The sequence below is a fragment of the Narcine bancroftii genome, chromosome 3, assembly GCF_036971445.1.
Source record: "Narcine bancroftii isolate sNarBan1 chromosome 3, sNarBan1.hap1, whole genome shotgun sequence".
In the NCBI taxonomy this organism is placed as follows: Eukaryota; Metazoa; Chordata; class Chondrichthyes; order Torpediniformes; family Narcinidae; genus Narcine; species Narcine bancroftii.
In genome coordinates, this window is record NC_091471.1 from 252,277,116 (window position 1) to 252,303,880 (window position 26,765).

Consider the following 26,765-nt stretch of genomic DNA (forward strand, 5'->3'; position numbering starts at 1 on the left):
TATTAATTGGATTAAAGCAATATATAAGGGACCATTGGCGAAGGTGACAGTAAATGGATATATATCAAACCAATTTAAATTAAGCAGGTCAACTCGGCAGGGATGTCCACTATCTCCCTCACTGTTCGCATTAGCTATAGAACCCTTGGCAGAACGGATAAGAACAGAAAATAAAATAAGAGGGATAAAAATAAAAGAGAAGGAATATAAAATCAATCTATTTGCAGATGACATCATAGTATACTTAATAGAACCAGAATTATCAATAAAAGAATTACATAAGAAATTGAAGGAACATGGAGAAGTATCGGGGTACAAATAATAGTGAAGCGATGCCAATGAATAATGTGGATTTCACAAAGTTTAAGAAAGAATCACCATTTAAATGGGAAACACAAGCAATCTGATACCTAGGTATTCAACTAGATAATAATCTAGGCCATCTATACAAATTAAATTATCAGGCATTAATGAAGAAATTACAAGATGACTTAGAACATTGGAAAGATTTACCACTAACACTGATTAAAATGAATATCTTCCCAAGGATACAATACCTATTCCAATTGTTACCAATTCACCTAACAGAGAGATTCTTCAAGGAGCTAAAGAAAATAATAAGGAAATTCTTATAGAAAGGGGGGAAACTGAGGATAGCGCTAGATAAATTAACAGAATGGTACAAACAAGGGGGCTTACAGCTACCAAACTTTAAGAATTATTATAGAGCCGCACAATTAAGATACCTATCAGATTTTTATCAAACAAGGGAAAAACCAGATTGGACCAGATTATAGCTAGATAAAATAGGGGAGAAGGTACCTGAACATATACTATATAAGTGGGATGAAAAGCTGGTGCAACATAGGAATTCACCAGTACTGCACCATCTGATCAACATTTGGAAGAATATTCACATAGAAAGGAAAAAAACAAATTACCAACTACCAAATTTAATATCGTCGCAACATCAACTAATCCCTTTCGCAATAGATAACCTTTCCTTTAAGGACAGAGATGAGGAAAAATAGTTTTTCCCAGAGAGTAGTGAATGTTTGGAATTCTCTAACCAGGGAAGTGGTTGAGGCTGCCTCATTAAACATTTTTAAAATTCGGTTAGATAAATTTTTACATGGTAGAGGAATTAGGGGATATGGGGAGAAGGCAGGTAGGTGGAGTTAGGTCATAAATTAGATCAGCCATGATCGTATTGAATGGCGGAGCAGGCTCGATGGGCCATTTTTGGCCTACTCCTGTTCCTACTTCCTATGTTCCTATGAATGGGAGAGAAAAAGGATCAAAAGAATAGAAAATTGTTTTTTGGGAAATAAATTATTATCTTTTGAACAAATGAAGTGCAAATATGGTATAACTCACGGTACAATCTTTGCATACCACCAACTGAAAACCTACTTGAAGGACAAATTGCGAAGCAGGCTGAGGTTACTAGAAGAAAGCAGTTTTGAATACGTGATTACAGACACAATGATAATTAAAAGATTTATAACAAACATGTACAACAAACTGCAAGAGAAAGAGAACGATGAAATAAGCTGTAAACCCAAACAAAAGTGGGAACAAGATCTAAACATAAAGATAAAGAATGAAACATGGGAAAAGCTATGTTCCGGAACTATGAGAAATACAATAAACACGAGGTTACACATGATACAATATAATTGGTTACACAGGCTATACACCACGCCCCAAAAGTTAAATAAATGGGACCCAACAGTACATGCAATTTGGGCATGTGAGAAAGTGGAAAAGTTTTGGGAAGATCTAAATCAGGTATTAAATAAAATCACAAAAAATAACAGACCAAAAAATCCAGAGATCTTTCTTCTAAGTAATATAAGAAGTAAAGAACTTGGCCTCGATTTGGATGAAGCACAAAAAAGATTTATTATGATAGCCTTAGCTGTAGCAAAAAAAATGTATAATGTCAACCTAGAAATCAGAAGATAGCCTGAGAATACAGCAATGGTACATAGAAATGAATAAATGTATTCCATTGGAAAAAATAACATATAATTTAAGAAATAACATCACAGTATTCAAAAAAATTTGGGAACCATTCATGGAACACAACAGAGAAGTCCTACCACGGACCTCCACCACCTAAAATGACAGAATGAGAAGAAGACAAAATGCATGGCCCAGTGTGTAAAAGTAGATGACACAATTTACTTGTTTATTTTCATTGTGTGATGACATTGTTTAATGGGTTTAATGTATTGTATATGTTGAACGTTGAGTGGGTGGGAAGGGGGGTGGGAAGGAGGGAGGGAAGGGAGGGGGGAAAAAGGGAGAAAATGACACTGTGTATATTCAAGAGGGAAATTTGTGTGTATTTTGGTCAATATGGTTCATAGTGTGAAAAATAAAAAAAGTGTTAAAAAAAGGTGGTACCTGGAACGGCCCATGAGGTGCCAGAGCGACCCCCTGGTGAGCTCTAGCAGCACACCACCCCTGGAGATATTCAAGAGACGATAAGTGTAGATGACACTGAAAGTACTGGTGTTCTAGATAGCGCAGAAGGTACTGATCAGATGGAAAGTTAGGTGGAGCAAAGACAGATGGAATTTAATTTCGACAAACAAAAATGAGACACATTTAGAAGAATGAGAGGGTTAGAGAAGATAGAAAGTTGTTTTCACTGGTAGGTGAGAGTAGAAGGTAAGGCAAGGCAGTGGTTCTCAACCTGTTTCTTTCCACAGGATGCCATAAGTGCTTTGTGGTTAGTAAGGGATTACTTAAGGTGGTATGTGAGTAGGGGGGGGGGGGAAGGAAGGCTGTGAACCACTGAACTAGGGGATTTATATCCTCAAGATTTGGAGGACAGAGCCAAGGAAGGAAGGCTTTTCCCCAGAGAGCAGTGAATGTGCGGAACTCTCTGCACAAGGAAGCCGCAAAGGCTGCCTCATTAAATATATTTAAGACAAGAGTTAATTCAATTTTTGGATGGTCGGGAAATTAAGGGTCACAGAAAAAGGCAGTGAATGGAGTGGAGCCCAAAGACCGATGATCTCACTGAATGATGGAGCAGACTCAACCAACCAGGTGGCCAACTCCAGCACCAATTTCTTCTGATCTTTGGTGATGCATTTCGGGGTGGGTGTAGGAAGCCACAGCAGGTAGCGTGGGATTTATTTTCTGTTTTTAATTCAGAATAGTGAACTTATAAATTTAGAACCCTAAAACGGATACTCCCTATCCCTGGAGTGAAACACAAAAGTTTGCAGACAAGGTGATTGTAGTAACAACTCAGCCAGTCTCGCAGCGTCCATGGGAATTCGCAGTGGTCATATTTTGAGGAAGGGCTCAGGCCAGGAACGTCGGTTTTATATATATTTTTACCTCCTGTGGACGCTGCGAAACCAGCTGAGCTCCTCCAGCATTTCTGTGTGTTTTTACTACAATTAGTGTCTGCAGAGTTTCTTGCTTTATTCCACGAGTGCCATCATCTCCCTGGCAGTGAGCAGTGGGACGAACGAAACGGAGCACCAAACCCTAATGTGTGGCCAGCAGTGAAAATTCATCAATGTGGTGGTGAATTCCCTTCACTTGCCTTTGCAGCCAATGAAAGGCCCACGATCCACATATTAAGCTCAACACAGGCAGGATAGTACCCGATCCAATGAAAGGCCCACGATCCATACATTAAGCTCAACACAGGCAGGATAGTACCCGATCCAATGAAAGGCCCACGATCCACACATTAAGCTCAACACAGGCAGGATAGTACCCGATCCAATGAAAGGCCCACGATCCACACATTAAGCTCAACACAGGCAGGATAGTACCCGATCCAATGAAAGGCCCACGATCCACACATTAAGCTCAACACAGGCAGGATAGTACCCGATCCAATGAAAGGCCCACGATCCACACATTAAGCTCAACACAGGCAGGATAGTACCCGATCCAATGAAAGGCCCACGATCCACACATTAAGCTCAACACAGACAGGATAGTACCCTATCCAATGAAAGGCCCACGATCCACACATTAAGCTCAACACAGGCAGGATAGTACCCGATCCAATGAAAGGCCCACGATCCACACATTAAGCTCAACACAGGCAGGATAGTACCCGATCCAATGAAAGGCCCACGATCCACACATTAAGCTCAACACAGGCAGGATAGTACCCGATCCAATGAAAGGCCCACGATCCACACATTAAGCTCAACACAGGCAGGATAGTACCCGATCCAATGAAAGGCCCACGATCCACACATTAAGCTCAACACAGGCAGGATAGTACCCGATCCAATGAAAGGCCCACGATCCACATATTAAGCTCAACACAGGCAGGATAGTACCAAACAGAGAAATACATCTTGAGAAAAATAGAATGAGAATGGGATAAGCTTCTGATTCCTGAATACTTCTTTGTCTCTGACGAGGGGCTCAGGCCTGAAACAGCGACTGCCCATTGGCTTCCCATGGATGCCAAATTCCTCCTGTACATTTGTGCACAGAATCACGGAAGACAGGCATGAGCTTGTTCGTGAACAGTTAACTGTCAACGGAAGGGGAGGTGGCCTCTTTGAGAGGTTAGTGTAAACCAAAGAGCCTGGACGATGGAGGACAATGTTGGTAAACTAAACCAAGAGAATTAAGGGCAGGAGAATCAGGTATTTGCATTCACATGTCTCTTCCTTGCCATGTAACTTTTGATTCTCTAAAATCAAACTAAAATAGGTACTTACATAAATTTCATCAAACTTGCCGAAGTCCATGGTTTTAAACCGATCAATTGGTGGGCGGATGTATTCACAGTACGCACTGCTCTTCACCACCTCCAGCTGTCGGACACAGGACACGTAAGCTAGTCGGGACTGGATTTCGGCCATGTCTGGAACCTAGAATACATTAGATCAACATGGGATCTGCAAATAGCACTGTCTACCAAATGCCCAGCAACGTTCTAAACCAAAAGTACGCTCTCGCTGTGATCTAGGCAAAGTTAACAGAGTATAGACCTCTTCACCTATGCAGAGTTACAGTGTGGGAGAGTGAAGACTGATGAGGGAAACCAAGTGGATCCGTGTGGATAAAAGAGCGTGCAAGAAACTGAGTGTGGCACAATGAAACAAGAAAGCTGATCACCATGGGACAAGAGGATTGTTAGGTAGTTTTCCAACCATTAGTAAGAGTACATTGGGCACACAGAAGACACGAGAGAGTGTGGATACGGAAAAAAGGAGCAAAAAGACTGCTGGCGGAACAGTGAACCCCTGTAGCATCTGGGTTGGTCAATGTTTCAGACTGAGATCCAGTCTCAGGATTGAGAATGTAGAGGGAGGATAGTTGGGATAGAGATGAAAGAGAGGGGTGCATTCTGTCCACAACTGCCATCCTGAACTTCTGGTGCAGGTCAATTTCACCGCTTTCTCTCATTCCCACACCATCCTGTCTGTTCTCGGCAAACTACACAGTAAGGTGAAGTGTGGGCAGCACGGTTGGGGTAACAGTTAGTGCAACACCTTTACAGCACCAGCGATTGGGACTGGGGTTCAAATCCCACGCTGTCTGTAAGAAGTTGGAATGTTCTCCTTGTGTTTACATGGGTTTTCCCCAAGGGCTCCGGTTTCCTCCCACCATTCGAAATGTACTGCAAATTGGGCATAAATTGGACAGCATGGACTGTTACCGTGCTGCGTGTGTAAATTAAAAAAAAATTAAAGTGCAAACCGGAAGAGCCTCATATTTGGCTTGGGTAACTGTAGTTCAATGATCATTAAATTTTCCAGTGTCAGACCTTTCCCCCTCCCACAATCCCGGTTCTTTTACCATTTCTTGTCCTTCCCTTTTTCCCACCCCCCCTCCCCCTTTGTCACCAAGACATCACCTCTCCCCCACTTGTTCACTTGGCTATCATCCACCTGGATTTCCCTCCCTTGATTTACCTTTCCAACTCCTTATCTTCTTCCTCCAATTACTAATGGGCCCCTGCCTCATCTCTCCTTGGCACTCTTCACGCTTAACCCAAGTCCTTGACTTCTGAAACGTTGACCGTTCCTTTGCCTTGAAGGATGCCACTTGACCTGGGGAAATTTCCTTCAGGATTTCTTTGGTTACCATCCCCAGCCACATCCTCCCTTCCCCACCCCTTTCCTCCTCCCTCCATGATTCCCCAGTCTTCTCATCGTTCCTCACCCATTTTTCCCCAGCAACTCCAACTGCTCTTGCCCATCTTCCCTCACCACTATCCACGGACCTACACAGCCCATTCAGGTGAGGCACACCTTTTCCAACCTACTGCTTTTGATGCTCTTGTCATGAAAGCATGTGCCGATGTCAGAAAGGGTTTAAGAAAGATGGAGGCTTGGCATTACCTAATTTTAGATTTTACTACTGGGCAGCTAATATCAGATACGTTATTTTTTGGATTCAATACAAGGCTTTCTCAGATGCTTCATGTTGGATTAATTTAGAAATTAAATCTACTAAAAAGTTCTCCCTTATTTCAATTCTTGGAGCACCTTTACCTTTCTCTGCTTTCAGATTACTGGATAATTTTGTTGTCAGATATACATTGAGAATTTGGTTTCAATTCAGGAAGCATCCTTTATTCCTCCCTCAGTTCAAGAAATTGGTTTGTATCAATGGTCTGGCTTAGGCATCTAATCTTTCTTGAACCTTTTTATCAACTATTCTCTTGCCTCTTTCAAACAAGTATCTGCTAAATTTAATATACCCAGACATTTTTTTTTGATATTTACAGGTTAGGAATTTTTAAACTCTTTATCTTTGAGACTTCCTCAGGACTTGGATTTTCATGTTATAGTGAAGATGTATAGTTTTCAACTGGACCATAAGTGGCCATATGTCTGCCCTGTATGATCTATTTTTGCTACCTAACGATAATTTCCTGGATAGAATTAAAAAAACAATGGGAACAAGATTTCCAACAAATATTTTCTGAGACTACATGGGATTCTATTTTGAGACATATTCATTCATCCTCTCTCTGTGCTAGACTTGCTGTTGCAATTTGAAGCACATCGTGTCCACGATTCCAAAACCCGATTGGCTAAATTCTTTCCGAACTAAAGCGATAAATGTAAAACTGAGGATAGTTCATTGTATCCTATGTTCTGACTTTTTCCTTCTCTTTTCAGTTATTGGGAAGGTGTATTTCATACTCTATCTTAGTTCTTAATATTAATTTGGCCCCATTTCCTTCTACTGCCGTGTTTGGAATGTGCAAGTCCAATGATCCGATATTGAATTCTTCACCATCCCACGGAGTAGCTTTTGCCTCCCTGATCGCCAGAAGGGCCACACTCATGAGTTGGATAGATGCCGCCCCTTCCACTCACTCTAAATGGCTTGTCTGTCGTTAGAAAAAAATTAAATGCTCCACTACTGTAATGACTGTAAACTTTATTTCTATATGGGGTTCCTTCCTTAATTATTTCCCAAATTTGTAAGCTTAACTAATTTCTGATTTATTTATTTTTCATTATCAGATAGTGGACAATGTATTTTGCCAACAGCCTCTGTAGGAAGGGGGTCAAATTTGGAGAATAGCAAGTTTCTTTTACTTTCTTTTTTCATATATTTTTTTAAATGTAGGTTTTGTCATTACTGTCACCAGTATTTATTTACTGATGATACATTTACTAAATTAAATTAATAAAAATGTCTTAAACCAGAAGATGTGAATTTGTGGAAATATGTTGCGATAGGCGCTTGTGGAGGCCACGTCATTGGGTGTAATTAAGACAGAGACTGATGGGTTCTGGATTAGTCTGGGGAGAAGGCCGGACAGTAGGGATATGGGAAAATGGATCAGCTCATAATTAAATAGTGGGGTAGATTCGATGGGCTGAATGGCCTATTTCTCTTCCTATTTAAAATTTTTTTTAGACCTCCAGCATGGTAACGGGCTCTTTTGGCCCATGAGTCTGTGCCACCCAATTACATTCACTTAACCTAACCCCTGGTATGTTTTGAACGGTTGGAGGAAACTGAAGCCCCTGGGAAAACCCACGCAGACACAGGGAGAATGTAGAAACTCCTCACAGGTAGCACAGGATTTCCTAATTGCTAGCGCTGTAAAGGTGCTGCACTAACCTCTAAGCTAACTATGCCCCCTGTGGACTTGATCATTCACCTGCCTCTGTCTCCCAACTCCAGCTCTCCCTTCCCCCATTTGTCCATCACACTTCACCCCTTTTCCATCCACCAAAGACCTCCCGGCCCCTGTCTCATCCTCCTTCCCACTGTCTTCCTGAAATTGGCTCTCTTCCCTCCCCATAATGTGACTCAACAAATGGTCTCTCCATTTCCCCCCTACCCCACTCATGCTGTTTAACCTGGAACTCAGATTTAACTCTGGATTCCAGTGTCTGCAGTCTCTCGAGTCTTTCAGCAAGGTGTTTTCTGCTTGATGTGGGGCTCAATCAGGAAATTGCAAGGTTGTTAATTACTTTAGACAGCAGAATTGAAGGCAGAACACTCCCGTAGGGCAGTGTCATAATTCCCAGCCCCTGATTTTCCACCACTTTCCTGCAGTTTGTGGGCGAGGGTGGGGCCCATGACTCACGTGGGGAACCCCAACACGATGCATGCCCACCACATTCAGAAATGTCAGCTCTCTTTAGAGTAAACTCATCAGTTGGATTCCACTGGCCTTTCCCCAAAGCCCCACAAATCTTTTGTCTTCAGATGCTCATCCAATTCTTCCTTGAAGGCCACAAAGGAGCCTACATCCATCACAAGGCAGTAGACGTTAGATCACTCATCAAAGCACTAAAATTCTTCATGTGAAAAGCTCTGGAATCTTTTGCCAGCTAATTTCTATCCGTGTTCTGGTCATTTATTCCTCCATTATCGAAAAACTTTCCATTTACCCTGAGCTGGAACTGTTCAGACCTTTTACACTTCCACACTCACGATACTTGCTGCATGGACTTCAAAGACGTTCCTATTGTATTTTTTGTCACTGGAATCCTTCATCTGGAATCCTTCATCCTTGGAACTGCTCACAAATTTTTCCTGCACTCTCTATGGGGCTGTGCTGAGAGAATTCAATGCAATTTTTAGATAGAGTTGTACAGGCTCAAGAAACCTTGCAGTGTGTAGTCTGCTTCCATTTGTGAAGTCCACGATCCCATATATTTTCTTTTATTAACTCCCTTCGTAACATGTTCTGCCATCTTCCAACATTCATGCCAGTGGGAGGAACTCAGTTCTGTCAGCTCCTGTACTAGACTGACCTACTCGCTTGCTTTCTCTCTTTTGTTCTTGCCAAATTGCATCATTTTTCTTCCAACCGTGTTATACCCTGATGCCAGATTCCACAGTACTTGGCCCACCTCCAATTAAGCTCTACTCCAGACTGCTTTTGGCTCATTCCCGTTACTAGACTAAAAATTCTAACCATGAAAAAGCAGCTACAGACACTGTTCTTTTAAGTTTTCCCCTCTAGAACACTACAGCACAGAATCAGGCTCTTTGTCGCTTCTCGTCAAATAGCCCTATCTCATCGAAAAGCCCCACCTGGTCGAATTACCCCATCTCATCGAATTGCCCCATGTAGGCCCATAGTGCTGAACTATCTGACTAGTCCCACTGACCTCTATACCTCACCCATCCATGCACTTGTCCAAATTTTTCTTAAATATTAAAATTGAACCCACCTTCACCACTGGCAGCTTGTTCCACACTCCACCACCCTCTTTAAACACTTCATCTTTCACCCTTTATCCATGTCCTCTCGTGCTTTGCCCACCCAACCTCAGAGGTCAACTGATCAATTTTGCCTGTTTGCTGTTAAGATTACAGGTTCTTCGCCATCCTGCAAAGCACTAGGGTCACATAGTTCTGAGGAAGAACAGCTGGAAGTCATATCTGCTACAGCTTTGATCAGTAAGTGCAAAACCATAGCAACAATTGGTGAAAGCCAACAATAGGGGTTTTGTGGTTTTGATACTGTCCTCAAGGTGACAATTTCCTGAAGCTTCTTTAACTCCTACCTGTGAAAGATAAATATGAACAAGAGGAGAAACACAGGAACCAAAGATGCTGGATCCTTGAGCAAACAACAAGCAGGAGGGAACTCAGCAGGTCAATAGAGAGAGAGAGAGAGAGAGAGAGAGAAAAAAAAATGTTTTGGGTCAGGAACCTTTCTCAGGACAAAAGTAGGCAGGGGAGGTAGCAAACAAAAAAAAGGTTTGTGGAGCCAAGTTGTGTAGGATAGTGGAAAAATGGAAATTGGAGCCAGGTTGGGGATGAGTCCATGAGCAGGGACGGGGGATAGGGGAATAGGAAGGTAGGAATGGGAGCTGGTGGACAGATGGAATTGGTGAACTGGATCGGAGTGAGGATAGCCTAACTCTGGAAGATTAAAAGTTCATGCAATTAGGTTTTGGGTTGCTTTGGCGCCCTATGGTGTTTTGCTCATTAAGTTTTGTGTGTGTCATAAAACTGTAAGACATAGGAGCAGAAATAGGCCATTCTGACCATGAGTCTGCCCTGTCATTTAATCATGAGCTGATCCATTTCCCCACTCAGCCCCACTTCCCAGCCGTCTCCCCATAACCTTTGATGCCCTAGCTAATCAAGAACCTATTAATCTCTGCCTTAAATACACCCAATGACCCAGCCTCCACAATGGCCTGTCACAAAAAATTCCACAGATTCAACCCCGCCCCCCAGCTAAAGAAATCCCTCTGCATCTCTGTTCTAAGTGGACAAATTTCAAACTTGTAGTTGTGCCTTCTTTACCTACATTCTCCCACCATGGGAAACAACCTTTTCACATCTACTCTGTCCATGCCTTTCAACATTCAAAAGTTTCAATGAGAGCCCCACTCATTCTCTAAATTCCAACAAATACAGGACAAGAGCCGTCAAACTCACACGATAACCATCCTTGTGAACCTCTCCAATGTCAGCATATTCTTTCTTAAATAAGAAGCCCAAAATGCTCACAATAATCCAAATGAGGTCTCACCAGTGAATTATATAGTCTCAATACCACATCCCTGCTCTTATGGGGTGGCACAGTTAGTGTAGAAGATAGCACAATGCCATTCCCCTACAGGCAGGTCTGTCCTCAGCTTCATCCATTGCAGGTGGAGACAGTGGTGAAGAAGGCAAATGGCATTCATTTCAAGAGGATATTTAAATTCAGACATCCAGCACGGTAACAGACCTTTTCGGCTCACAAGCCCATGCTGCCAACTTACACCCAATTAACTTACAACCCCCATACGTTTTGAAAGGTAGGAGGAAACCAGAGGCCCCGAGGGAATCCCACGCAGACAAGGGGAGAATGGTCTTCCATTGTACTCTCAAGTGGTTTTCCACCCTACGCGTTCACCCTCATTTGTTCAGTACCCTATCACCACTTGAAACCTCCCCTTGTCATCTCTTGCTTTTCATTTGGTCTCAAGAGAGCATCCTGACCCAAGACGCTGACTACTTCTCTTGGATGCTGTCTTGACTCGCTGAGTCCCCTCACTGCTTGATTATAAAATTAGCTTTGATTACTGAGCATTCACACGATCTATCAGAGAATGATGCAGAAAATAGGTTTAGAGAAAGGACAGAGAGAGAGGGGAGAACACGAAGGACATTACACGCAGGCCGAATGCAAGACACACACATATTCATTTGTGTTTGATGGAAGGAGAACGAGCAACAGTCGATCTATCAGGTACACACAAAGGTTTGAGAAGGAACGGTACATTAGACTCTTTTATTCCTGCAAACTCAAAAGAGCAAGTAAGCAAGAGAATTTCATAAAGAATGACAACAGGCCCTACGGCCCACAAGCCCGGGCTGCTCAATTACACTCAATTAACCTACACCCCTAGTTTGTTTTGAAGGGTGGGAGGAAACTGGAGTTCCCAAAGGTAACCTACGCAAACACGGAGAACGCACAGACTCCTTACAGACAATGCCAGATTCGAACCCGGATTGCTGGCACTCCAATAGTATTGCTCTTACTGATTCACTAACCGTGCTGCCCGTACAGATGACGGACATCGTTGGTGTACAGAAGGATGAAGGAGGAGCTCATAGAGGCATTTCGAATGCCAAGAGGCCTGAACAGAGTAGATGTGGCAAGGATGTTTCCCATGGTAGCGAAGTCGAGGACAAGAGGGGTATGGTGAGTGTAATGGTTAGTGTGATGCCAGCGACCGGAACTGGGGTTCAAATCCTGCGCTGTCTGTAAGGAGTTTGTACGTTCTTCCCGTGACTGTGTGAGTTTCCTCCGGGTGCTCCGGTTTCCACCCACCCTCCAAAATGTACAGGGGTTGTAAGTCAATTAGGTGTAATTGGGCAGCACGAGCTCATGGGCCGAAAGGGCCCGTTACAGTGCAGTATGTTTAAACTTAGATTTTTAAAAAGTTAGATAAAAAGAGGACACAACATCAGGATAAAAGGGGGTCAATTTAAATAGGAAACGGAAAACTGTGAGTCTGTGGAACTTGTTGCTACAGGTGGATGTGGAAGCCAGGTCGTTGGGTGTATTTAAGGCAGAGATTGACCCTGACCTTGTGTACACACTATTCACCAGCAGAAATTCCACCGATTCACTATCCCCTGGCTAAAGAAATTCCTCCTCAAGCCAGATCTGTGCACACATTTCTCACAGAGTTAAATATCTCTTCTGAATTTGCAATGGCATTGTACGCAGGAATTGCACAGGAAACCACGAAAAATTCGAACCAAATCTTAGGCTCAATGATGCATTCTTGTTCTTGAGCCATCAGTTTACATTAGGTGAATTGAAACCATCTCGTCATTCACCCCTGGCCTCTGTCAATCCTCAGAACCGAGAATAAACTGTTAACTATTAAACAAATAAACTCGGGGGCAATTAATCAGCAAACCCCTCTCAATGCATCAGCTGGTCGCTGCAGCTGCTTTTATGAAGCTCATTGCGTAACGGACTCAAAAACAGACTTTTCTGCAAAGTTTCCTACTTTAACTTTTTCTGCCCACGGATTAAGGCGTTTCCAAAGCAACCACCATCCCGAAAGGCTGTCTCCATAGTTACACAACTCGGTTTCATCCCTGCTTCCCACATCAATGGCAATGACTGTCTTGGCACCCATAGTTTTGGCGATATCCGCTGGAATTATATAGAGAAAAAAGGACAATTTATTTAACACTTCAGCTGACGAATCAGTCTGTGTAAAGCAGCATCTGCCTGTGGACAGGTGCTTCCTGGAAACTGCACCCAGAAATAGCCTCCACTCGGCGAGGCCTCGGAGAAACACAGCAAAGCTTTTGCAACATTTCCAAAAATAACACAAAAAACCCATTCCATTCTTATTACGCTGCAAATGGACAAAAGCTGCTTTGCACTCCGTTTACAACAATCCACTTCAAACAAAATGCAAACGTAGCGCATCAGAGGACCAATTTTAATGATTTTTAGAACCATCAAAATATTCAACTCGTGCTCAACTTCAAAAAACCTAATCTTTTTCAATGAGTAACAGATTCCATATTGAATGGCAGCTGAGTGGGACATGGGTGCAAGGCAGTAATTTCATCTGGCACATCAATCCACTCCAAACTAAAGTAGCATAATCGATACCAGTTGGGAATTCAGTTGTTGCCCAACTTTGGACATGCAGTTGGAAGCGGGGGGCGGGGGTTAATTGCACACAGTGCTCCAAGTAATATTTAGGATTTAAAATTTGACAATAACGTCTCCTTAAAGAAAATCAGGAGTAGTCTTTCAGCAGCATCTGCAAAGAAACTCTGCCAAGGCCTCCGATCATGCACAAGCAAATACTGTTATGCCTTCTCAATGAAGGTGGCTTTTCACCAGCTTTGAAATGGAGGGGTGGAGAGGCAGAGATGTAAGGGGAAGGACTTTCAGAGCTCGGCTCTTGTCAGTGGAAGGTGAGGCGACATCACAGGGCAACTAAATTCAGTGACAAGCAATGGCCGGATTTGGAGGAACACAAGCAAGAGTGGGGCCAAAAAAGATTGACAAGAACTGCTGAGCTTGAGGTCTGAGGAGACATTAGTTTGGCTGGGTCTGTTTTCCCTGGGCACAAAGGAAGCTGAAGGGTGATCACAAGATACTGGAGGAGAAATAGGCTATTCAGCCCATCGTGTCTGCCCCGCCATTTTAATCATGAGCTGATCCATTTTCTCCATTCAGTCCCACTGCTCAGCCTTCTCCCCAAAAGCTGAGAACTTTATAAAATTATGAGGGGCATGGAAAAGATGGATAGTCACAGCCATCTAAAACTAGAGTGCAGAGATTTAAGGAAAGGGGACAAATTTAAGGGAGATTTAAGAGATGTTTTACCATTCCGGGAAGGGGTGGGGGTGGGGGGCTTGGTTGGTGGTGGTGAATGAAATGTACTACCAGAGAAAGTGGTGAGAATTAGAACATTTAAAAGACACTTTGACAGCTTCATGGATTGGTAAGGTTTAGAGGGATTATGGGAGAAATGGGACTAGCTCTGGAAGACAACTTGATTGGCATGGAGCAGTTGGGCCAAAGGGCTGTTTCTGTGCTGTGCAACTCCATGACTATGGATATCATAAGACTGGAGGAGACGGGTTAGGACAAGCTGATGAAACCTTCTGAAAACCCATTCATTGCGTGGATGGCCTGCAATGTGCGGTCATCATCCAGCAAAGCACAATTGCTGGTAATAACATGGAGCAATATGTCTATTGGACAGGATTCTGGTCAGTGGGTAACATTGTGGTCTTGGAATGGAATCCAAGCAAGTCAATCAAGTTCCAGTGTGGGGTGAGGTCAGAAAATAGCAGCTGATGCAGTTATGAAGTCTCCAAACAAGTAAACAGGAGTAACAGGAGTGTTAGCTCGTGGACAAAGAAGGCAACAAACAGCTCGAAAATACTCTAAATCAAATGAAGGAGGTTAAAGGTGTCAGAAATTGTGAAAAAGATGCAAGGTCACCAAGAAGAAGTACACAAGTAAAATATTAGAGTGGAAAGCTCAGAGGGTGTGGCCCTACCCAGTGTTCTTTCTGTACATGCATTCCACTCTGACAAACTGAAGCCACAAATCTAACGTGGTAGTCATTGCTGAGAGATGACTGGAAATTTTACGCAAGCTCCAAAAGAAAAGATGGGCAATGAGACAACAGGAGGTGATGCCTTATTCCTTCTCACCAATTTAATGATCAGAGGATATAATTTAAGCAGCCTTGGTGACTAGATGAAGGGTCAAAATGGGGAAGAACTTGAATGAGAATCATTTCATGTCTCAAATTAGAACTGGTGGAGTGGTGGAATGTATCAGTGTTGAGATTAGCTAGTAGCTTTAATGGATGAATTGTCAAGTAGATTACAAGATGCCAATCACGAATCTCTGGAGTGCACGTCTTGCCCAATAAAGGGCCAGTTTGTAATAGATTAAGACATTTTGTTATCAGCCTAGCAACCTATGAGCACTTATCCAACAGTGATCAACATATAAAGTTTCAAGGGTTTGAAAGATAGAAATCAAACCAGCTATTAAGAGCCAAGATTTATGCAGGTGGAATTTCCAAAGAACGACTCTCAAACTAAGATGGGCAAATCTGCCAATTTTAGCTCAAAACCAGAGGAAGGTATTGGTGAAAGAGAAGCCCAACTTGTTGAAGGAGGTAGAAAGAAATAAATTTCAGAGGAAATATAAAGAGCAACCAGAAATACTTTATCTCTCTGTTTAGTAAGATGGTTTATATCGATGTTTGCACTGTGACATTTTGCAACTTGTTCATGACGATAAATTCTCATTCTGCTGAACTGGATCTTGCAAAGGCTGTCAAACTAAATGAATATATTTCTGACAGTACTTGAAAGAGGAAGCAATCTATTAACTGATAATATCCCTATTGTAAATGGAAATTCCCAAATAATAGACGTGTTTAATATTAGTACTTAGAATAGAGAAAGGGGATTGCAGGCTCAACATCTGAAGTATCCATAATGGCTTAAAAATTAGACTAGAAGGTTTTATTGTAGATCCTTCAAAATGTTCTTGAAACAGAAACGATTGGGGAAGAGTGCATACTACTCTGTGATTGATGAAAGCTGGAAGAAGAAGGGAATTCCAGGCATGTTGGTCTAACATCTGTTTTACAAACAAATTGCATTTATAATTAGATTGAAGGCATTGAAAGTTTTGTTTTAGTTAATCTGAGAAAGCAAAACAGATGCACATTGAAAGAGATCACCTACCAAACTGTTTCTGCATTTTTTTTATTGAACAGATTATGTATTTCATGGGAAGATGTTCGTGGATATTAAATTATATGGAATTCCAGCAGCTATTTCATGGTTAAGGACAACAAGGATAGCTAACAAAATGTTATTGTTTATTGTGAGTGGAAGTGAATACAAAAATTGGGAGGGTGTACAACAACTACATGGGGAATTAGTTAAGCAACATCTGGAATACTGTCTACAGTATTGGTCTTTCTTTTAATAATGGAAGGATGTTAATGCTTGGAAGCAGTTGAGAGAACATTTGTGAAACAGATACTGTAATGCCTGAATTGTTTAATGAGGAAATGGCAGAAAGATTCAGCTGCAGTTTAGGACACCAGATTGAAACATGGAAGATAATGTCGCATTTTGAGAGGATAGCTCCACTCGTGGGAATTTAAGATGTTTAAAAATAAGACATCACCAATTCAAGAGAATGTTTTCTCCCTCTTAGATGGTTGGGAGACCTTGGAATTCTATGGTCCAAAAGGCAATAGAATCAGATTTGTTAAATATTTCTCAAGGCAGAAAGACAGAAGTGGAAAGATTCTTGACATGGGGAAGAGTGGAAGGAAAGGTCACCTGGGCTTGAATGGACTGTGGAGCTGAGTCATGCAAGATCTTCTCAAGGGGCAAATGCTGCTTCTAATTTATATCTTTAGATGCATGTTCATGTATCCACACCGAGCTAAATTTGACCATGGAACTTAAAGCAAATTATTGATCCTGATGGCATATTAGCCAATGGGCAAGCGAAGCTGTGTAGGAATAAGGCTGGTAAATTGCATTATAAAGCTCCGTGAGCACAGTTGAAGGAAGTGGACTGAGATCGCCACCTTCTGAAATACAGAATGCATTACTGCCTTTACCCAGTCTCACTGCTGTAAATGGCAGTCTTTTTTTTACAAGACTGCTTCTTCAGTAATGTGAATTTCCCCTCCAATCAATTATATACATTTTCACAATTGCATTATCAGACACTACTGTAAATATTCACTCAAGAGTCAAGCTTCAAATATATTTTGGTTACTCTTGAGAAATGAAAACACAAGACAGGAATGCACATTGCAAGGTTCTGTGTGTGTTCCACGTGTCCATCATTACGACCCCAGTGATCCAAGAACGTCTGGTAGATACAAGCTCACCTTTCAGCCTGGGACCATTGTGAACTATGATGGATCGCAGCGGGGATGAATTTTAATCCCAGTTTGTTCAATTTCACTCAACTCTCTTTACATTAATTCTGCCTTGCATGGGGCACTCCTGGGCTCCCCTCCCTACCCCCCCCCCCCCACCCCCACACACTTTGCATGTTCATTTCTGTCATGAAGCACAAGCATTTGTACAGCAGAGGTAGTACCCAGGATGCTCTGTCACAAACATTGCAGAGCCCCACCAGCCAGTCACAATTACAGCTGTAATTTTGCCAAACTCATTCTGTTGAGTATATCATTTAAAAAAAAGCCAAAGAGAGATGCTTCCATTACAACCAGACATTTTTAATACAGTAAAATCCCTGGTATCCAGCATTTATGGGGATTGGTAGATGCCAAATAAGTGCATTTCTCAGTTGCTGGAAATTGTGTGATTGGCCAACTGACCACTGGATGTGCCAATTTTAAACTGTTGATTTTTTTTTACCTGTTGCTAGAGGTTGCCGGTTGCTTGAATTCCGGATAACAGGGTTTTACTGTAGTTGGATTGTGATTAATAAACTGGTGGATTTTGCCATTCCATTTCAACAAGTCAATAGATCTGTGGCAAATCATTAGCCCCGGATTTGATTTGATCCATGAACCTTACACAGTGACAGATGAGATTAGGTTTTGCACATCCAACAAGGAGAGGTGATTGGCTTTCTTTAGCTTGTGAGATTGCACCAATTTTCAGAAATACGTTCTGGCTGAAAACACCTCGTGCCTTAACTTGGCTTATTTTGCTAACACGGAGCTTATTTATTCCGCTCTCACCTTTGGCCTTTGCCCTCCTGTTGTCACATACTTGCCTGGCAGGTTGTTGGTATATCCTCCGTCCATCAGCAAGTGTCCATCCTTTGGGTCACAGAGTGGTGGCAGGTATCCCGAGAGGGACATGCTAGCTCGCACGTACCGCCACAGCGAGCCTAACCACACGAGGAACAGATGCAGTCAGAGGCCTCGAAGAGCACAGGTGCGCACGATCCACCAACCTCCCCCACTTCCTCAGAGCAAATGGGTGCTTTATGCAGAGGGGTAGAGGAGGGGAGGTCATAGCTTTCTACTCACAGGCCCATAGAAATCTCCACAGCATCACCACGACTGCAGCCCAATGTCTGCCAAATAATTTCCGAGGGACAGGATAAAATGGCGAGGGGGAGAAGGGGAGAAACAACTATCTTGCACCAAATCCAATAGGTGATAATTGATTTGTATTTTATAAGCAGAATAATTAATATTCACCAGCGCTGTCAGTCACAATGGAATCCCCATAGCCCCCACTAACTGTTTATTCCTTTATTTAATAATTCCTAACGTTTAAAGGAAGGTTTACTATCACCAAGTTCCTCATAGTTCCTCCTCCACAGAAGTATTTGGTCACCCGACCAAGAGGAATGAGGCTTATGACAAATCCAATGTTGCTGACACCAGGAGGCCTTTTCAAGCAGATATACACCTCTAAAGTATGAGCCCTTTGCCTCCCTCTACACATCTGCATCCACTCTAAACCGGTGACATTTACCACCTTTAAGTCCCTGAAAAATGCCATTTGCTGCTTTTGTCTTTCCAAGCAGATTATTCAACTCAAAAATAGCTTGAACAAAGATCTCAGTTAGAGAGAAAAATCTGGGTGGAGACAGGGTCTTTGGGCCAGAATCTGTGTCAATTGTCAAGCAACCATTTTAACACAAATCCCATCCTAATCCCTGTTATTCTCCCCTGGAATGGGAGTAGAGACAACTGGAGTATTAAGGGATAGCTAGCAGCATGTTTTTAGTTTGATTTATACATCATGTTCAGCACAAATGAAGGGCTCAAGCCCAAAATGTTAGTTCTGTACCTCTGCTCCATAAAGAAATGCTGTTCGACCTGCTGAGTTTCTCCAGCAGTTTTTACTTCAATCACAGCGTCTTCAGACCTTGTGCTTTATATGTGGGCCAAAGGATCTGTTCTTGTGTTGTACTGCTTGCTCTATGTTCTAATTCCCTCTCAGATTCTACACAAGAGCGGCCATTTACTGTGACCAATCGCTGCCACCCCTATTTAAACTGAGTACCACTCTCCCACCTTGCTTCCCACAATCTGTCATTCTTTTCCGGTATAGAAGAATTTAGTTGGGAGCGGGATGATCTGGTCAATTGACAATTTACAATATGATAGAAGCTGATTCCAGCCATTTAAACCTGTGCTGCTCAATTACACCTTAATAAACCTATGCTTTTGGAGGGTGGGAGGAAACCGGAGCACTTGGAGAAAACCCATGCAGACACCGGAAGAATGTACAAACTCCTTTCAGGCAGCGCTGATTCAAATGCAGGTTGCTGGCGCTGGAACAGCACTGGATTAAAACACTAATGCTACGGTAACTATGTCACTCAGTTCTACTTATTCTACTGAATAGGAGGCACGAGATTCCACTGGAAGACACATTGGTGCAGAATTTTAATAATTCACGTTGTTTCTGAATATCTGTCCAGGAGCAATGTTTTCGAAGTTATTTTAGGTGTGACATGCTGTTATGATGGAGGACATTAGTCAACTGACCATCTCATGATCGCATGATCAGAAAACCCCGACTAGTGATCCGCTTGTTGCTACAAGACCCCTTGGATGCTGTGTAGATTTAGAGTTTTGCTGCTCAAGCTGTCAACCAAGAAGACTTATTCACCTCTCACCCTTTCCCGGGTTGAGGACAATAAACCTTCAGAAAGAGACTTTGGTTCAGAAGGAAACAAGGCAGTTTGAGGCATATGATTGAACGTGGATACAATCTTGGTTTAAAATTTAATCCCCAATGTTTCCCAGGGTTTAATTATTATTTACTCTCATTTTAGCATCTAGACAGCCAAAAGACTATTTAAAATAGAATGACAAAAAATTTCACATACTCAAATGTTGTTTCCTTGAGAGCCACATGTTTCCAATGTCTCCACCTGGCCAGTGTAGATACGAAGTGATTGTAGTGCTGACCTGGGACATTGTTTACATAGCAGCCATCCACAAGCAAATGCCCGTCCTTGGGGTCACAGAGAGGAGGCAAATAAGGGACGTAAGATGCACTCGCTCTGACGTAACGCCAGATGCTGCCTGCCGGATGAAGATGAACAGTAAGAAAAGGAACAGGTAGGTGGAACAGCGTGGGAGGGGCAAAGGAAATAACAGAACACAAGCGGGGGGGGGGGGGTGTTGGGGGGAAGCATGACTGCAGCACAAGGGCCAATTTGGAGAACTCTTTTAAGAATCCTGAGAGGCAAGCTCCTTGCAAGCCCCCTGAACATTCCTGTCATCTTGAAAGGCCAATAGGTTCACTAGAAATGGCTTGCTTTGGGGCATTGTTATCTTTGGAATCATTTGAACAACCTGCAGTATAACGCAATTGACAATTTGCATTTATGTAGTGCCATGAACACAACAAGAGTTTTCACAATTGTGACATCAATAAAACATCTTTGACGATGAAGCATAAAAGCAAACTAGTTTTAAGAATCGTTGAAAAGAGAGAGATGAAGCAAAACAAAGAAGACCAGGGAGGGATGCCCCGAATTTCATAGCGGATATATTTTATATAGATTCAAAACAAGGCAAAATAGATTTGGAATGACTCAGAATAATGAGGCTGTTGGAATCACTATTCTACTAAATCCTTCTGTGTAATATCAACATTGACCTAAAAGAACTAAAGAGATACCACCAACGTCGTCTCTGAAAAATCCTCAAAATCACATGCAAGTGAAACAAGCAAACGCCATGTTGTCTCCCAGGCCAATGTTCCCAGAATCAAGGCCCTAATCAAACTTGATGGGCACATTGTATCTATCACCTAAAAAAAACCACACCATTCCAACTTTCCAGAGGCTGTCTGATGTTCTGAGGAAGTAATCTAAGGATAGTCTTAGAACCTCCTTGAAAAACAGTAATGGTCCCACCGAAAAGAGGGCGACCATCTCTGGGACATCACTGCTCAAATGAAGGAGTTGGCAATGAGACTACGACCTTCTACACTATCCACAACAGCTCCAATCTTTATGTCTTCCACAAACTTACTGACCCATCTCTCTACTACTTAATCCAGGTCAATTATAAAAATTGCAGATCCTTGCGGAACTCCACTAGTCATTGACCTCCAGGCAGCATGCTCTCTGTCCATTAATTCTGCTTTTTACAGGCAAGCCAATGCTGAATCCACACAGCCAAGGTTTCATGGATCCGATGCCTCACAACTTTCTGAACGCGTCTCCCATGGGATCCTTCTGAAATTCCTTAATAAAATCTATATGCACCACATTTACCTTCATCAATTTCATTTGTTACTTCCTCAAAAACAATAAGGCTCGTGAGACATGACCTGTCTCTCACAGAGTCCTGCTAATTATCCCGGAGAAGAATATAATACTCAAATTTTTAAACAAGGGGACCACATCTGCCATTTTTACAATCCTCTGCTACCTCCCTTATGAACAGGGAGGATGCAAAGATCATTAACCATGCCCCAGCAATCTCTTCCCTCACTTCCTGTAGTTACCTGGGGGTATATCTCATCCAAACTTGGGGACTTACTCATCCTAATGTTTTGAAGAGGATCCAGTGTTTCCTTTTTCTTAACCTCAACATATTCCATCACATAAGCTTGTTCTATACTGTGCTCACATTGACCAAGCTCCCTCTCTCTGGTGAACACTGATGCAAAGTATTCATTTAGGACCTCCCCTATCTCAAGGCACATGTTGGCTCCTTTATCCTTAAGGAAAGTATCCTACTTTCACTCACATCATCCCTCTGTTCTTTACATATGTATAGAACGCCTTATGGCTTTGAAATTTGAATTTAGACATACAGCACGGTAACAGGCCCTTTCGTCCCAAGAACCCATGCTGCCCAATTTACACCCAATTAACTGACAATCCCGGGAGGAATCCCACGCAAACTCAGGGAGAACGTACAAACTGCTTAAAGACAGCAAGGGATTTGAACCCAGGTCGCTGGCACCAAAACAACATTGTGCTAACCACTACACTAACCATGCCCGTCCTTTTCCTTAAGCCTACTTCCCAAGGGCTTCTCATGCCTCCTTCTCGCTCTCCAAAGTCCTTTCTTAAGCTCTTTCCTGAATACCATGTAATTCTCATGAACCCCTCCTGACTTTTGTTTCCTAAATGTTTTGTATGCTTCCTTCCTCCTCATAACTTGCTGAGTTTTCTACTTGGGTTGTAAAAATCACAGATGTTGTGACTGCATCTCAATAACTGTTGTGTTGCTACATACTTAGAGGCCTATGATAATCTCTGGCCTTCTCCTTTATGTAAGATAAAGGATAAGATTTGGGGCAATGCCCCCTCTAGTTTTTAGTAGTCAGAGTGTGCACAAATCTTACGCTGTGCAAACTTCTTTCCTGTGACAAAAGTGTGTGCTCACTGAATGCTTGTGCAAATTTAATCTTGAAATTGTTTCAAGATCATTTTGGCACAGCCTCTCTCTCATAGCCAATAAAACGGTGCAAATGTGGTATTTGAAACACCAACTATATCATTAACAGAAACAGTTAGCCAAGAGATTATCTTCAATGAGTATAGTTATTAATTACTACATTATTTGAGAGAACTAACCTTTTGTGCACTGTGTGTACACAACTTAGAGAGAACAGTGGTTATGGACGATGAAGGAAGGAAGGGTTAGATTGATATGGAGCAGGTTTATGTCGACTGGGAAAACATCCTGGGTCAAAGGGCTTGTACTGAGCTGGACCGTAGGCTGGCTTTCCTTGGCAAATATTTCTTCCATTCCTTTATCCAGTGGTGATGCAAGGTGAATTGCTCTGCAGCAGTGGCTTTCAAACTTTTTCTTTCCATTCACATACCACGTTAAGTATTCCCTATGCCACAGCTGCTGTGTGATTAGTTAGGGATTACTTCAGGGGGTAGTGAGTGGAAAGAAAAGTTTGAAAGCCACTCTTTTAATCATACCTCATTGACTTGTTATGTGCACGGTTTCATAGCTCCAAAGGAAATGGGCCAATGGCAATTTTACTCAAGCAAAATATTTCAGTAACAATTGGGTCTAGAGCAGTGGTTCTCAACCATTTTTCCAACTCACATACCACTTTAAGTAATCCCTGGCTAATCACAGAGCATATCAATAATCCACCAGTTTGCCTTTCCACTCATTCGGTGAAATGGAAATAAACTCCTTTTTCTTGATTACACATGACATCTTTCATTGCCAGGCTCTGCACTCACTCGTTCTTTAAACAGCAGTCCCCAGCGGATCTACCTGACAAGAACAGCTGAGAAATGCTTGCAACTTCCTATGTGGCAGTGCCCTGCAAAAACTCACGAGGTGTTGCTCTCACTCTACAGAAATAAACAATGAAACTGGGTGGCTTTACAGGAATGGCAAGCCTTCTTCCCAGTCTGTGGGAACGGGGGAGAAGAAAGGAAAGTTAAATTGCACAAGGCTCCTTGGAAACCCTCTGATGGTTCGCTCCCACAGACTCCTGACCCCTCCAAGTTTTGTACTGCTCACTGCATTTCTCTCCTTCACACTGCTTTCCTTAGCAGGGCTCCTTCCCCAGATATCCTTCTGGTTCTTGCTCAGCTGATCCTCCTCTCCTCTGGTGAGCATCCTTTGACATTGCTTCCTATCCATGAATTCCTCTCAATCAGCAGTACAATCGACAAGCTTGCATTTACGTAGCTGCTGCCTTTTTAAGCCACAATGATTGCAGATTTAACAGGTGGTACAGGACAGAATGGGATCAATCATTTTAAATTAATCTCTATTTTAGTCAATCTTTATATCTCTTTAACAAAAAACATTCCAAACAATATTTCCACATTAATATTTTGGACTGCAATATTTCTGCAGCAACGACGCAGTTGAAGGGACCCCGCAGCTTTTGACCAGTTTCATGGGTAATGATACAAATCACCACCAGTGGCTATGATCTTTCACAACTATTTATGGAGCTCCCTCCTATTTGTACAAAGCACAGAATGATCATGTCCACTCCTTGCTGTGCATTTACCAAGCTGGGAGAATCAGCTTTTATCAATTTCAAGTTCCAATGGAGTCCGCGACCACAGACACTACCCGACTCACTGAGTGTTCCCCGCCCATCCTGCTTCTAATTCAGACTTCCTTCAGCCGCTATATTTTCGATCGGGGGGTCATTTCAAAGCAAGACAAGTCACACTGAGAGTGGGAACTATTCTCAATGAGTTGCGTAAAAAGAGCAACTGACCTAGTGGATGATTTAGGGAGTGTTCTACGTTAAATGTTTCAGATTAAACCTGCGTGGCTTGGGTTTTTTGGTTGTGAGCGCGTCAGTCCAGTGGCCCACTGGCAGCTTGGGCAGCCCTGAACACTGCACGTCGAATGGCTACACTAGGTTTAGAATCAGTGAGTTTGTGTCACAGTGGCTGTTGGGCTCCAATCAATGATAGAACAGTGACAGTACATTGTCTTCTGGAGGAGTGGTGCCAGAAAGGATGGTCATGTGGTGCTTAACTGTTTCCAAGACGCAAGCCTCAATAATGCTTGATGCTCAGGCCATCCTGCCTGAAAGTCTGTGAGACTATAGCTCCTGAATTAAAACTGGTTTTAATAGAAACTGGAGAAGCGATGTTAATGCCATCTGATTGAAGGGTGTCCAGGCAGAGGATGAGGTGTTGTTCCTCCAATTTGCAGGTGGTCTCAGACTGGCAGTGCACGAGACCACGGACAAACATGTTAGCAAGGGAATGGGGCGGGGAATTGAAATGGGCGGCCACTGGGGGAACCACGCTATTGCGGCTCATCTGGTGCAATGTTCCCAATCACAAAGAATCGCCAACTTGAGTGAGGTTTCCTCCCTCCACACCTCTTGTTGTCTTGACATGGTCCGAGCAATCAGAGAAGGGAAGACTGGGAATGATTGAGTATCCTTAAAAAGTCCTCAGGTCTTTTCAAGTTCCTCACAGCCAATGAATCACTTCTAGGATAGGGAGAAAAAACACAGAAATGTTCGAGGAACTCAGTAGGTCTCGCTGCATCCATAGGAGGTAAAGATATATAACCGACGTTTGGGCCTGAGCTCTTCTTCAAAGCACCTTTGTTAGATATTGTCAGCCCAGACTTGGATATCCTCCAGGTCTTCCTGCAATTGGTGGTGGACTGCCTCATTACCTGTTGAGTTGTAAATAGTGCTGAATATTGTGTATTTGTCAGCAAACATCCCTACTTCTGAACACATGATTTAAAGAAGGTCATTAAAAAACACTACCTCAAAAAGAGGCTGAAGAAGTTTAGACAGAACATAGGAAACAGGAGCAGGAGTAGGCCATCTGGCCCATCAAGTCTGTTCTGCCATTCAATGGGATCATGGCTGATCTGATGATGGGCTCATCTCCACCTACCTGTCTTTTCCCCATATCTCTTCATTCCTTTGCTATGTAAAAATCCAACCAGCTTCCATGGGCAGTGAATTCCACAGGTTCACCACCCTCTGGGAAAAGCAGCTCCTTCTCATCTCTGTCCTAAATCTAGGTCCTGGATGATGGCGGTGCGGCATGGCTGCAGTGGCCTCTCTAGACCGTGATGCAACCGAAAGGGTCTAAGTGGAGTGCCGTGCTCAATTTTTAAAGGATGAAGACTGAAAGGTAGCACTGTGGAGACAGGAAGCTGAGAAGAACCGCAAAGTAAGGTGAAGGTGTGAAAGAAGCAGCGTCTGGTCTGCTGTGGGGACGATGGGCGCTGCCGGTGGCCGAGGAACAACATTCCCCACCATTTACCCTATTTCTGAATGACATCCGAGGTGCCACATCAATGCTTGTTGGGATTAAATTCCATCTGCAAACACACTGCTAAACACTCTATTTGATCTATATTGTGTAGTAATCTTGGACAACCTTCATTGCTGTCCACACCACCACCAACTTTCATGACATCCGCAAAATACTATTTATACATTTCCCTCTAAATATGATTTCACTCAAGAACATTCTAATTAGCATTTTAAATTATTTTTATTCATTCATTGAAAAACTTGGGGTGTAGGTGCAACCATAATGCTATAACCCTATATAATCGTATAACAATCACAGTTTGGAAACAGGCCATCTGCACCGATTTAAATGATCTTCTCTAGTCCCACCTACCTGCTCCCTGTCCATAACCCTCTAATCCCCTCACATCCATGTGCTCATCCAACCTTCTCTTAAATGATGAAACTGACTCAGCCACCACTCTGAGTAAAGAAGTTCCCCTCTCATTTTACTTTTAAACTATTTCCCCCTAACACTTAACTTATGACCCCTCATTCCAATCTCACCTCTCCTCAAGGGGAAGAGCCTATTCACATCTACTCTATCTATT

At 42.7% G+C, this 26,765-nt stretch overlaps 1 protein-coding gene across 13 annotated transcripts in view; it reads right to left on the reverse strand.

The window, feature by feature from the left end:
• The window catches only part of pnpla6 (patatin-like phospholipase domain containing 6), a 197,409-nt gene that overhangs the window by 19,402 nt on the left and 151,242 nt on the right, over positions 1-26,765 (reverse strand). For 6 of the 13 annotated variants that reach the window (XM_069927599.1, XM_069927596.1, XM_069927598.1 and 3 more), the window contains 4 exons: positions 20,388-20,504; positions 18,227-18,343; positions 12,957-13,105; positions 4,719-4,871 (listed from right to left, as the gene is read on the reverse strand). In XM_069927599.1, coding sequence (XP_069783700.1) covers positions 4,719-4,871; positions 12,957-13,105; positions 18,227-18,343; positions 20,388-20,504 — 536 coding nt within the window. Of the gene's footprint in view, positions 1-4,718; positions 4,872-12,956; positions 13,106-18,191; positions 18,344-20,387; positions 20,505-26,765 lie in introns of those variants that run through there. The other 7 variants (XM_069927607.1, XM_069927608.1, XM_069927602.1 and 4 more) reach the window with 4 other exon arrangements.